The sequence below is a fragment of the Crocodylus siamensis genome, chromosome 1 (assembly GCF_052110815.1).
Source record: "Crocodylus siamensis isolate JL-2025a chromosome 1, ASM5211081v1, whole genome shotgun sequence".
Taxonomy (NCBI): domain Eukaryota; kingdom Metazoa; phylum Chordata; order Crocodylia; family Crocodylidae; genus Crocodylus; species Crocodylus siamensis.
Window position 1 is genome coordinate 133,952,895 of NC_143395.1, and position 14,477 is coordinate 133,967,371.

The 14,477-nt window shown below is 42.8% G+C and overlaps 1 protein-coding gene across 6 annotated transcripts in view; it reads left to right on the plus strand.

Annotated features, from left to right (window-relative positions):
• SMOC2 (SPARC related modular calcium binding 2) overlaps positions 1 to 14,477 on the plus strand; it is a 227,178-nt gene that overhangs the window by 117,975 nt on the left and 94,726 nt on the right. For 4 of the 6 annotated variants that reach the window (XM_090043253.1, XM_090043262.1, XM_090043271.1 and 1 more), the window contains exons 5-7: positions 1,114 to 1,161; positions 8,925 to 9,008; positions 9,903 to 9,977. In XM_090043253.1, the coding sequence (XP_089899379.1) occupies positions 1,114 to 1,161; positions 8,925 to 9,008; positions 9,903 to 9,977 (207 nt within the window). The remainder of the gene's footprint in view (positions 1 to 1,113; positions 1,162 to 8,924; positions 9,009 to 9,902; positions 9,978 to 14,477) is intronic. The other 2 variants (XM_090043290.1, XM_090043299.1) reach the window with 1 other exon arrangement.

Here is a 14,477-nt window from a genome sequence, read left to right on the forward strand (position 1 = left end):
TTGCAGATTCATAAATTCATAGATTTTAAAGCCTAGAAGGGTCACTCTGATAATCAAAAGTTTCTCTATCTCATGAGGAATCAGTTTCTCAAGACATTCACTACTCATATATCATTTCCACCGGCAGGCTTTCTGCTACTTTTTATAACGTGGGTGGTTGAACAAAAGTACTCAAGAAAGTTTTTGGCCCAGCAGTTTTCAGTTTCACTAAATTTTTGCTATCATAATACTTCCTCCAAAAATTTCATGAAAAAATGAAGACTTGTACTCAATAAACTTAAGTGTAAATGGAAACAAAGAAAAGTTGTTACAAGATAAGACAGATAGTGCAATGTAGCTTACAGTTTAGTATTCCTCCACCTTCTGCTCCACAATGAATTACTTTTTGATCCATGAACAACATCACTTGCAGATACCATCTAAATGCATTGGTATTTGAAAGCTTAGCTGTTATGTACTGGCAAAAAGCCAGTGAAAGTCGCTTTTTTGTCTCTATTGCAAAAGCAGGACAAGCTCATACTGAAGGTGGGAATGAAGCATTGCGAAGGGGAGGGGAGAGATTTTGGAGAAGTTAGACTTTGCTATGCTTGTTTCTCCACTAGCATAAGGCTCCTTGGCATGCCATGTGTTATGCTCAACAGATGCTTCTTTAACCTGCACTGGTGCTAGCTGACTGAGAATCAGGAAACTGTGACTAGTGCAGTGAGCAAACTGTGTAAACAAGGTGTTGTATTCTTCAATTTGAGCTATGCATGAGAAAACACTTATACTCATGCAGAGTCCCAGTGAAGTCAACAGAGTTTTGGATGGGTAGAAGGATCCGCTACATGGACCTGATTGTATGATGGTGGGTATATGATTGTGCTGCACATAAATGTGTGCTTGCACGTGTATTCTTTCCTACTCACAGTTCTCTCCTTTTTATGTCTATTGATATCCAAAAAGAAACACCTTACTGTAACTTAACGGTGAACAAATGCTGGTACCAGGCCAAGCTGAAATCTATTGGTATATGAAAGAGGATGTGTCTAGCATTTCTGACTGAAAAGAAATCATTAACACCAGAGGGTGTCAGTGAGAAGCCAAGCTGTTAACTTTTTTTTTCCACTCCAGGTTCTGTAACTGAGAAATTGCCACCACGAGAAGGTGCGGGAAAAACAGGTAAATATCTTAGAAGTGTATTTTTTTTAATGTGGAAACTAGTATCTTTGTGGGCTTTGAGGCCTTTTTTTCCCACTACTTTTACATTTTTGAAATTATATACATGTGTGGGCACTTGCACACATGCTTTATGAATCAGTATGCATATATATACACACAGGCACACGCAGTATCAATGCATATGCATATGTAAGTATATACATATACATATATGTGTATATACATACTTCTATACACACAAACATATATGTATACATCTGTGGGCATCTGTTTATGTGAATTTTTATATATGTATATGTATTTGTCCATTCCCAGATCTAGATGGTTTTTTACTTAGAGTTAAGTGCAGTATAAATTATCTTCCCAGCCCATAGCTATCATTCCAATATACTGTTATTAAGTGTTTTATTTCCCCTAATATTCCTTGCTGTGGAAGAGACACTATTCTGTCTATTTGATAGAGCCAGTTCTGTCTATACCCAAGATCCAGGAAATTGATGTCATAGCTTCATTTCCACTGCAACCAGGACTTGACTCATCTTAAACCTGGCATTTTTTTCTGTATTGTGATGAGTTCAACTGATGGCTCACCTTCATAACCAGATGGCTGTTGTTATTAGAGCTATATCCTTAGGTATCTTTATTCTAATAATAGATGCCGTTACAGCAAATCCATACCTAATGTGACTCCATTTAGCTAGTGGAGCCCTCTGAGAGATGGACTAGTGCTTTAGACTTTATTTAAGATGGAAAAAAAGCAGGGGAAAAGTTAATCTTCAGGTAAGTGGGCGTATTTGATAAAATGCTGCTCTTAGTTACACTGGGTAAAGTGACTTCAAAAGAGTTATTTCATATTTGCACCATTGAAATGAAAAAGCAGTTTGGTCTAATGTAAATCTGTTTGATTTATGGTGTTTGTAAGAATTTTAGCAATTTTTATTATGCTCAGTGTTTAGCTCTTCTACTATAAGCTGAGTTATTACTTTAAGAAAACTAGTAGCTGTTTAAAAACTAGTTCTTAAAAGATATTTAATCAACAAAGGAAAATATTTCCTTCATATATTTTCCAGATGATTTCTGGGTTCTACTGACCCCTGAATTATCCATAGCCTTCTGGGGAGCTTGCTGTGGGTCAGGAATTTCATTCTTGGCTTTGAACTACATGAATTGTAACATATATAAATCCTGACTTGACCTTGGAAATCTGTGCTATTGTCTGTGAACTTTTCTGCAGAGTGCTCAGTAGTGTGAAGATAGTTAATGAGCCTTCACCTCTACATCCAGGTCTACTTGATATACTGGGTCAAAATCAGGTGGGAAGGCAAATGCTTTATAACATCCTACCATCTGGCTATGTAATATGATGTTGAGGCCAACTAGCAGCCAGCACTTATCATGCATAAACGTGGCTGACTCCTTTTTTGCTTCTGATAGCTACGTACGTGCACACACACACCTATCTTGGAATCTTGTTTCTCAGGTTGGGCCAATATGCTCTTGATCAGCATTTATCTTATTTTAAATTGTTGTGTGAGGCAGCTTTTAAGGCTGTCCATGGCATAGAGCCAACAAAATCTGGAAAGTCCTCTAGGTATATGTGACTGAAGTTTCCTTTTAGTCTCAGCAAGAAACTTACTCTCTTTATAATCCTTTTAAGGAAGTACAGAGATAGAAAAGTGTGTCTTCATCTTCAGTGGGTTTTGACCTTCTGATTTACCTTTGTTCTAAATATATTTTTGTGTACTTCTCTCACAAACTTAATATGCATATGGATATTGTCATTCTTCAGGACATATCAGGCACGTCTACATGTGTATCACAATGTGCAGTTGGTACTGTGCAGTCATTTAGTACTTGCTAAAGCACATTGTAGCAGGGCACTAAGAGATGCCTGCTCCTTTAAGGGCAGAAGCACCCTAGCCTGGGGGGCCTGCAGGCTAGGCAGAGCTCCACAGCTGCAGGTTGCCTGAGCAACAACTTAATGGGGTAATTAGCCAGCACCTGCAGGCAGGGCCATCCCTGGTGGGTGGTGAATTGGGGCAACCTCCCCAGGCTTTGGGGGGCCCCTCAGTCAGTGCTGCATAGGCCTCTCTTCAGGCACCATGCACCGCAGCTGTTGAGTGCCACCGGCTCCAGCTGCTCGCTGCCACCCCTGCCCCGGCCTTGCACAGGCTGATATACCATGCCCTGCCCACCCCTGGGGATGCAGGCAGTCAGATGACCGGAAGCAGGTAGGGCCCAGTGAACATATAAGCTCAGGGCTGGGGCTAGCAGGTAACTTTTCTCTCTGGCAACGGCCAGAGGAAGAAGCTCCTGCACAAGAGAGCTACCCGAGGCATTGTGCTGCCTACTTTGCTACCTCCAAGTGCAGTATGACTGAGAGATCACAAGGTACTCAGGGCTATGCTACCTGGAGGGTGGAAGTTTGCCATCTTAAAGGGGCAGCAGACTGCTTCCATTGTTATTGTTCTGTTATAGCCCAGAGGCTCATGCTTGTGCTGTTGTTTGTACTGGTGGTTTTGGGATGAGGCTATAATGGGAGGAGGAAGCCCATTAATGCCCAGCAGGTGGGGCACCCTATTATGTAGAGCAGGGGTAGGCAAAATATGACTTTTCAGCTGGATATGGCCTGTAAGGCCATTCTGTCCAGCCCACTGGGCCCTGAGAAATTTTTAAAAAATTAATATTTATTTGCCTCTGGCTCTAGTCAAAAGTGACAGGACCCAGGGGCATTAGGACCCAGTGGAAGCCAGGCCCCTGGAAGATCAGGGCCGCCCTGCCCCTCCAGCCAGGGACCACGCAGCTGTTCCCGCCTGTGCTGGAGCGGGAAGCTCAGGTAACAGTGGGTCGGGAGCACGCTAGTCCCCACCTAGCCACAGGACTGGGGCAGGGGGCTGGGAGAGAGGCGGCGCACGGGAGCCAGCACTGGCAGGGCCCAGAGCAGGGTGGCTCCTCTCTCTCCCTGCTGGGGCAGCCCAGCCCAGCTCCATAGAGCCCAGCCTGCTCTGTGCCCCGCTGGTACTGGCCCCGGGGCACTGCCTGGCTGTCGCTAGCTCCCAACACCCTTGTCTGGACCTGGGGCTGCTTGGGGCTGCTGGGGGTGGCATGACCAAGTGGGGATGAGGCATGGGGAGGCGGTGGGGAACTTCCATCCTGCACCTGAGGCTTGGGGCAGCAACAGCCTAGGTGCCCCCAATGGGAGACTCTGGTGGGTGCTGCCACCCTGGGGGGAAGGCCTGGGCCCCCCTGCCTCGGAGGCCCAGCAACAGCTCACTTTCTGGACCTAGGATGAGCAGGGAGGCTGCGCCAGGAGTGGGTGTAGAGCCACATATGCTTTTCTACTTCAGAAGTTCCTGTGGCTGCAAGGTGCTTAGGGACCCTGGGGAAGCTACTGGCCAGCTCACCTCCCAAGGCTGCTGGGGGTGGAACAATCTGGCAGGGTCCTGGTCCAGGGCACAAGAAGCTTGGGGAGCCCTCAGGAGCTTTCAGAGGAAAAAAGCAGCCCCAGCTCTGATCCAGCTCCTGGCGTAGGCTCCCACCTGTCCTGGGGTTTGGGGGGCGAGCTGCTGCCAGGCTGCTGGACCTCTGTGGGGCAGGGGGGACTGGGCCTTGGGTGGGGATGCCTGTGGGTGGGGGCAGCCAGGCTGTTGCCGTCCCAAGCCTCAGGTGCAAGATGCAACTTCCATTCCGCATCCCTGGACTTCCTCCGTCCGGGGCCACGTGCCGCCACCAGTGGCCTCAGGTGGCTTCCTGCACTGCCCCTGTGGCTCGATAGGAGCTTCCCCAGTATCCTTGGCCTCCTGGAAGCTGCAGGAGCTTCTGAAGCGGAAAAAGAGCCACTGCTTTGCTCTGGCTTCTGGCGCAGCCTCCCTGCCTGTCTCAGGGCTGGGGGGCAAGGTTCTGTCAGGCTGCTGGGCTCCTGCAGGGTGGGGGGGGTCTGGTCCCTCCCCCCGGGTTGGTGGCAACCCCCAGGCCACCTGTGGGGGTGTGGCAACCAAGCCTTTGCTACCCCTAGCCTCAGGTGCATGATGCAAGTTCTGCACCACTTCCTTGGACTTCCCATGTCTCAGGCCATGCCTCCACCAACTCCTGCCACCCCCAGTGGCTGCAGGAGCCCCGCACACTGCCCCCTAAGCCTGACAGGCCCTTCTCTGGCAGCCCCCAGCCTCCTGGCAGCAGCAGAAGCTGCTGGAGCGCAAACAGTCCCCCCTTACAACCCTTCCTGCAAACCCCACTGGCACACCCTCCTCCAGACACAATCTCACATCCCACAGATACCACACACATATACAGACATCCACAGCTTCCCATAAACCCCACATCCACGCACCCAGCCATACCCCCCAACACCGTTGCACACCTCATACTCTATACAAGAGTAAGACTACATTTGAGCTATTATGCAATCACTTCTACATATAAAGCACAAACACACAGGTATCATGAAAATGTATTTTTTTAATTGAATTAAAATATAATATTATGGGTATTTGATTTTTAGTACATAATTTATTTTTTTCCCCGGTTCTAAGATAGCAAAAACCCTCTTCTCCAAAGGAGTACTTCCAGGGGCAAGGGGAGGGACTTCCAGTGGTAAGGGTCACAGGTCAGGGGTGGGACTTACCCATGCAGCCCTTGACAGCTTAGCAAAACTTGCTAAACGGCCCTCTGCAAATAATTGCCCACCTCTGGTGTAGAGCCCAGTGCCAGAGAGGCATAGCTACAGGGGCCAGAGGGGCACAGGGACTGGGGCTAGAGAGCCCAGCACCAGAAGCGGGTAGCAGATACCGGGGCCAGACAGCCTAGCACCAGAGGAGTGTGACAAACAGAGAAGTGAAAGAGGCCCAGCACAAGGGCAGAGTTCGGCCCCTGGAAAGGGATAAGTGAGTCAACTGTTCATATTACATCTGTGAGGCATAGGGCATAGTAAAGGGGAGGATTTGGATCCATGCAATTAGCCCATGAGGCTCAACATATCCTATGAGGCACTGTCTGGGACAGGGGTCTCAAGGAGGGGTCCGAAGGCCAGTATGGTCAAGCACAGTTTAGTGGGACTGGAAGCTGTGCAAAGGCTCATGGGCAGCCTCCCCATTTATCATTTTACCAACAAGGCATGGTGGGCAAAATAAGAAGGCACCCTTGGGGCACATCAGGCCCAGTCACAGGGCACCAGGGAACATCACAGCCAACCCTGGGACCCCCACCTGCCACACACATATTAATTCAACCAAGTACTAAATGACTGCTCAGTAGCCGCTGGTACTGCACAGTCCTGGTGGCTCATGGGTCATTTCTGACCATACTGCACAGTTGCTCATTGCTACTGCGCAGTAGCAGTGGCATCATGGTTAGTGCCTGCTGATGCGATGTTGCCATACTAATGAGTTACATCACTGCAGCTCATCACTACTTCAACATAGTGTCTTGTATAGACATGTCCATCATGTAGTAAAGGGGAAATCTGTAGAAGGCCAGGAACAGGACAGTGATTGCTGGGGTTGTGGTGTGTGCTGATTTGCTTGTGAAACCAGAAAGAGCAGCACTTATATAACCAGAAGACTTAAAAGAACAGAGTGCATCCATTAGGTTGCTTCCCTCAAGTAGATTTGATATAACGCAGAGTGAAGTTACATATTACACTTAGACCATACTTAAAACACAAGTGGCTACACAGCAAAGCTTGTTAACTCATGCTAAGCACCCTCTAAGCCTAAAAATCACCCCACTTCAGGCAAGGGTTAACTCTGGGCAGTGCTAGCTAGCTCTTGTTAGGATAATTTCAGACTGCTCCACGCAGATAAAATGGACAATCTGCAGCCCTCCATAATCCCAGGATGCACCCCCCCCACACACCCCTCCCACTGAGGAGATACAGAGCCCTGGTGACCTAGCTCCTTGTCATGCCCCCGCATAGATCAGTTCCATAATTTTAAGAGGCATGCTTTGGTTTCACAATCCATACAGCTGAAATATTTTATAACAACACTGTAGGAATGAAACCTCAGAGAGTCCTGTGCTCCAGGAGATCCTTGTGGAGCAAGAAGAGAAAAGATGAGATGATAAGAGAAGCTGGCCTGCCATACATAACAGGCCAGCAGGAAATGGCATTTCTCAGCACCAAAAGAATGAATTCCTTTCCTGTGGCAATGTAATAGCTTGCAATAGCCATATAAATAAAGCTACATAGGCACAGGAAAGGAGTTTCATTCTTGTTTTTGGCTGGTTGATGAGCTTATAGTAGGCTTTGAATTCAAAGGTCATTATATTTATTTAATAACTTTTCTAAGATAAGTTGGTGGTTTCAGCCCACTTCCCAGAGGACATTACAAAAAACCCCAGCAAATCTAACATTCTTGTTAGTTATCTCATTATAATACTTGAGCACTGAATGAATGACTTTGTCTTCTTAAAAAGAAGTCATCCCCCTGCAAGTTTGAGTACAAATATATTAGTTGGACAGAATAAGGAATCCTCCAGTGCTGCTGCTGGCTTCCTTTTTCTTTGAAAAAAGGATTTAAGTATCTAATAGCCATAAATCTGTTATTCATGAACAGCACACTCAGTGAAGAGTAAAATGAAGTCATGAAGTGAGAAGCAAAGAATGCTTCCTACTTCTCTTCATGATCTCCATAAAGGCAGCACATATTTGCAGCCTTTGTGGTGGAGATAGAAGAGGGAACAGGTCTCTACTGGGTTGCACTGCCTAGGGAGAAATGAAATGAAAAGTATATTATACTTCCACTGTTGTATGTTTGTTTGTTGGTTGGTTTTTATGCAAGTGAAAGTTTTGTAGTTAAGTTTTGTTATAGCTTTAATCCAAAAGTTGGGGAACAAGATTGGGATTCAAAAACGACTTCAAGAAATTATAAGAAAATGCATGCACAGAAGATATTTTTAGTGGGGATTACCACAATCGTAGGGTCAGTTTCTCTCCCAAGAAATGCAAGCAACTGGCAAATATATACCATTAAGTTCTATTAGATACTGTAGCTCATTTGGTGTGTTAAACCAGGTAAACAACACAGACCTATACTAATAAGTAAAAATTGTTTTTCGGATAGAAACTGAACTGTATCTACTGATTCCCAAATCTTGCTGAACTGAACTATTTTTCAGTATTAAGGTTTTCTAGATATGCAGTGCTTGAGCTGTAGTTCAGTGTGTTGAAGATTTGTTCTTATCCTTATTTTATCATTTCTGGAACACTGTGCTTCCTCTTCTCTTGCAGGGGTGATTGGTTGTGGGAATAGCTGACAAAAAGATGAGAATAATGCAAACAATGTCCTGGCCCTTTAAATTATGGATTTTGCTAAAGCCAAAAGAAACTGTTATTTTGTTGTAGGGTGTCAGAAGGACTACATCATCTCTCCTATCTGTTCACCCTTCCCAGACTGATTTCTTTGCCTTTTCCATGCCTATGCACATTTATTTTATTTAATGTATTTATTTGCATATTTATCTAATCAATTAGGTTCTACAGGGCATAGCATATTTTTAGCCAGGCAGTGAACTAACTGCTTCTAAACTTGGTGTCTCATCAAAACTCCATATATTCAGTTCATTTATATAATCACTTATAACCAGAAATGCCACCCATCTGTAGTTTACATACATAATTGTATATGTATTGTGTATGCTATATCTATATACTGTATATTAATGATAATACTTGCATAATTGTTTGTTAACCGTCCGGGGCTATGTGCAAATCATTAGCATCAACCATATATGTACACTTATTTAGCTTACTCTCATAATTGTAGTCTCCTTGCAAATCTTTTCCATTCTGAATTCAGATGATGCCTCAGCTCCCGCGCTGGAGACTCAGCCTCAAGGTGATGAAGAAGGTGAGCACCTTTAGGAATAGTAAAAGAGTAATATTAAAAGTATATACTATAGTCCATGTGTCACAATGTAAGCGTCACCTGAGAACAAGGACATCAGAACAGTAGAGCATACATTTCATGGTATCCCCAAGTGTGAAAATTGCCATTCCTGTTTCTAAATGGCACTGCTCCGAGTAAAGCTGTCTTTATTAAGTGAACAAATTTGGAAATTCCTTATAGAAATTTCATGGAGACACCATCATTGTGGAATCCTTCAATGATGTTTTTCCTGGTGTTTTTCAGAGTAGAGAGGCACTTGTAACTTGAGATTCAGTTTTTTTAAAAGTGTTGTAAGTCAAACTAGGTAGTTAAAGGCTGCAATCTCTCTCCAGTAAACCCCATGCCTTCCAACTAGAAACACTGAGGCCCAAATTCTGACATGCTTGCTTACAGTGAGTAATATTCAGCCTTGTGTGCAGAGGTATAATACAAGCTACAAACTATTTCAGATTTTCTTTTCTGTCATTGGGATTACAACATTATAATAATTCTTGCAGAGTGTGGTGTGAAGTTATAGACTATCATGGAGCCAAACTGTAAGACCTTCAACCAAGTTAAATGAAACTTGACTCTGCAAGTGTTTTCTTTGACTTCAAATTCTAGCAGAGGTAGATATCCCTGAGTAGGGATATCAGAGCCACCTATATGTTATTGTGTATTTGTCTCAATGCTTTCCTTTGCTAGATCTATGAATTGAGATTTTATCTATTCTAATTTATTATAGTCCTTTATGTTGTTAGACAGTCCTCTAAAAGGTTGTTGTTGTCACCTTTGTTCATTGGCCAGTCACTGTTTATTTACTATACTCTTCTAAAAAAATTATAATAAGTCAAATGTGCTTTGCTGTATTTCCAGATATAGCTTCTCGTTACCCTACATTATGGACTGAGCAAGTAAAGAGTAGACAAAACAAAACTAATAAAAGCACAGGTAAGAATTTGGACTATCTTTGTTTTGCACAGCTATATGAAGAAATGTGTTTAAGCTATGTTCAGTTCCAGCCATGTAAGTGAAAGCCATTTTAATACATTAGAGGTTGTACTTTTATTCTTCTACGTAGTTTAATTAATGCAGACATTAGCACTGTGATTTTTGTATCTTTTTTTCTTATGTTAAAAATCTGGGGGCAGATCCTCAGTCAGTATAAACTGGAATCTGTCACCTAAAGTCATTGGACAGATACCAGTTGGCTTTAATTAAGGGCCTGACACTTCATTTTCTCACCTACATCAAAACTTTCTCTTTTTTCTTTTGAACATGCATTCTTACCTAAATCTAGTAAGTGTGTTTTTTGGGAAAAAATGTTGGAATAGATGGATCTGAAATGGAATAAAGATGCCATTAAAATTACTTGGCAGCTCAGGGAAAATTGGAAGGAGAAATTTCTGTGCTTGCCTTTTGTTTTAGAAATGTGTCATCTGGTGAGTTATGATTGTTTGTTAGTTAGTGAGTGGTTTTATGTGGACTTGATTAAATTGGATTTTCAAGAATAGTTTTGACTTTTTCTTAGTTTTCACAAGTGAACTTTTCAAAGCATGGAACCCTATAGGTTGCCATGCAAAATCCAAGGGCTGCAATGAAAGCTCCCAAATACTTAGATATCGGTATCTTTGGAGGGTTACAAATTCTGCTTCTATGACACACAGAAAACTTGCCAAACATAGAATTTCTGGATTTAATGTGGTATTGTCAGAGGGATGACTAAGCAGCCGGGTACCCTAGTTATGCTACTTAGTATTGTCCTACATACATTTTTATCTAAGCTTTTCTACCAGATAATGCCCTTTGCATAAATAAGAGATAACATCAAAGGCTGTTTGGGTAGATTCAGACTATTTATATGAAGGTCAAATATCCTCCTGAGCCTAGTGGCCCATTGAACTGGTTTGGCTAAGGAAATTTTTGTAGCAAATGGCACAAAAGGGGATGTAGCTAGCAATACATCCAGGTACCTTCGACTGCTCAGTCCAGATGACTAGCTATCTGCTCACAGCTGATGCAACTTCATCACGATTCTAGAGTGAAACTTTAACTCACATCTCTGGAGCTGTGACCCATTAACTGCTATCTCTTCTCTCCCAAATAGATGAAACTTGGGTATTTATTCATAAGGCTGTGGTTCAACAAAACACTTAAGCACAAACTTAAGTCCCAATAGAAGTTAAGGAGGTGCTTAAAATTAAGTAAATGTTCCAATATTGATCTGAATGGGTATAAAAGGTGAATAGTGTGCATAAAAATACCCTTATTGGATTCTATCAATACTCATGTTAATTATGTACTTCACATTGTATATTCATAGCACCAAAGCAATATCTCCCAATATTTCACCACTTCACCAATCAAAGGATCAATGCAACTGAATATCTGGCTGCATCCCTGAGCAGGGGAATGGGCTAGATGACCTCATGAGGTCCCTTCTAGTCCAACTATCCTGTGATCCTATGAACTTAGAAAGGGCTCTCTTCAAGAAAACTTGAAGGGGTGTTTAAAATTGCTTTCTGGGTTGGGGATTTATTTTATTGTTTTTCTTTCTAGTATCAGAGAGAGAAAGAGAGAGAGAGAGAAAAGAAATCTTCTGAGGGTGTTAAAACATTCTGGAGGAATGCTTCATTTTTAGGGATATTTATTTTATTTTTACGATATTGAAGACACTCTAGGACCTGTGCAAAAGTGTTATTGGGTTTGGAACAAACTGTAGTGATTCAGCGTAGAAGTCAATGTAGAGATATAGGAAGCCTGAAAAAACAGAAGCTGGTCAGTGTTACTGAGAAGCCTTCATGAACTGTAGGGGTTGCAGTTCTGGAGAGTTCGTACTCTTGTGGATAAAACATGGTTGAGCCAAACAGTCTTCATCGCTGTTTTTTGCCAGGGTAACTGTATTCATCTAGTACAGCTGAATACAGTTGGCATACCCTACACAGTGATGTGACAAGTCAAGTTTGTTGGGGGGGGTGTAGGGGGAGGGAGGGCACACATGTGGGTTCTGAGAGTGGGGGTGAGGGAAGGCACAGGACTCTCACCCAGCCCCTGGCTGCTACTACTGCCGCCAGCACCATACACTCTGCCTACCCCGGCCCTTGTTCTTAAAGCAGCAGAAGCATGGTGTCTGTGCACTGACTGCTGCTGCAAGAGCAACACTGTGGGCACACTGAGCAACACTGCTGCAAGGGCAACACCCTCTCTTGCTGTGGACTCCATGGAGGTGGAGGATGATTTTGGGCCCCCTCCTAAGCCAATGCCTAGGGCTGGTGCCTCTCTCACCCATTCCTAGTTACAATACTGACCCTTACAATACTGACCCTACACATTCATTTTGCTATGTAGATGTATCATTTATAAAAAGCTGTACATATCTCTCCTGCTGCTTCCACTGTTTATATATACTATGACTTGTGCTGATAGTAAAGTATCTTTGCGTGCTTAAAATTAGCATCCTTATTAGCCATACAAAGTGTCACTATTGTTCTACCGCTGGTAGTGCATTGTATTACCAATGACCCAAATCTTTATGCTTTGTTTTAAAGGTTGGTCCCTTGGTAAATTCCAGGAGCAAGATTTTTTTTAATCCTTAGAGATGTTGTTGAATTTATTCCCAAAAGATATGAATCCCACTGGGTGTTTCTACATGAGGCACTAAAAGCACAGTAGACTAAGTCTACTGTGGCTGAATGTGTCACAGAGAAAGCCATGCTAGTGCACAGTAGAACTAGTCTACTGCACATTAGCATCACGTAAAAGATGTGTGCCAGTGCTACTGCATAATAATGCCAATTACAGCGCATTAAATTAGTACCTGCTATTACAGGCACTAAACTTAATGTGCTGTAATTGCAGTGCCTTAATGCACATGTAGACTTGCCCATTCATTACTACAATGATGTCAGGTATGTCCAGGTGGTACTTGTCTCTCGATTTTTGAATGGGAGGGGTATATTGCCAAACAATTTATTCTAAACAGATGTAAACTAATAACAGCAGCATAAGGGTTAATGAAGGAATAATCTAGTCCTGCATGCAAAAGAGCAACAGAATTCTACTATTTGATACTAATAAATAGCTGATGGAACCCAGACGTTCAACTCACCAGCAATAGCTTGTATTGTTTGGCCTTGCTTATGTCTTGTGTTTCCTTGTACATATTAATATATTATTATAGAAGATGTATGGCAGTAAATAACTTGGTATGATTTGGAAATGCTCATTAATTTGGTTGTTGGAAGGACACATGCTTTTTTAAAATTATGTGCTATTCTCTGCGTGCAAGCACTTATAGTTTTGATGGGATAAGGACCACAAACGAATACATGCCATTCATGATAGTTGCCGCTGACTGGCTTGTTTTTGCTGTTCTGTAAATTACCTGCCAATTATAATTAACCAATAAAGTAGTGTGGGCTTTTAATATCTGGGGGACAGAAAATAATGTTTTAGGAAATTATAGTTTACATTAGTTACTCAATGCTATATAATTTGATTTAAATCATACTAAATTAATTTAGCACAGAAAGATGGCATTTGGGAGATGTACATATGCAGGGCATGAAATTACTGGATTAAATTTTAAGGCTACATAATGGTTTCTGGTGGATGTTCTGTTTGTTGGTTTGGAGAAATAGACCTCAGCTGGTTAAAAAAGGCGTTTGCAGAGTAGTGTTTAATCTATTAAATTTTGATGACAAAATGTTACTCCTGGCAGAAAATCATCAACATCAGGTCCTGTTATGATGACCATGATTAGGATCATTACTGTAGTTAGAAACAGCTGACATTGTGTTTTTAGTTGTGTTTATATGTTGAAAATGATTTTAATAATGATTTTTGGAGGCAGAAAACATTTATCTTTCTTGTCTGTTCCAGGATTATATTTTTTCAGAGCACTATGTCCTTTTCATTATGCATAGAAAAAGTCTTTTCTTCTGTTTTATTGTTTGTTTGTAAAAATCCTATTTTCCTTTATGCGATATTCACCAAATACTGAAGTATCAGCTCATTTTCTCGTGTACATACAGATAGTGCCATTGGCAAACAGTTCAGAAGTTTAGAACTTAGTGGACAGTATTGTGCTACAGCTATTCATATTCTGTAAAGTTTAGTTGCTATCCCAACACAATATTGTTTTGGCTAAAACATGTGCTGTTCCCCTCACAAACTACCTGGGGGAAATTGGACATGGAAATGTGGCAGAGGGAAAGCGGTAGCAGCGTTAATTGCTGCGGCACCCAGAGACATATTTAACCCTGTCACTGCTCCCCTGGTACCAAATTTCTGGACTCTTGTAGAGCCCCCTGGCTGGAAGATGTAGCCCCATGCTTTGGATCAGGCTGGCACACAGAAAAGTCCACAGGCTTCACCTGGTGTGTGGGGCTGGCAGTGGGCTCAGCAGGCTTGGCTCCCTAACTGCTGCTACTCAGCTACTTACCTGCAGTG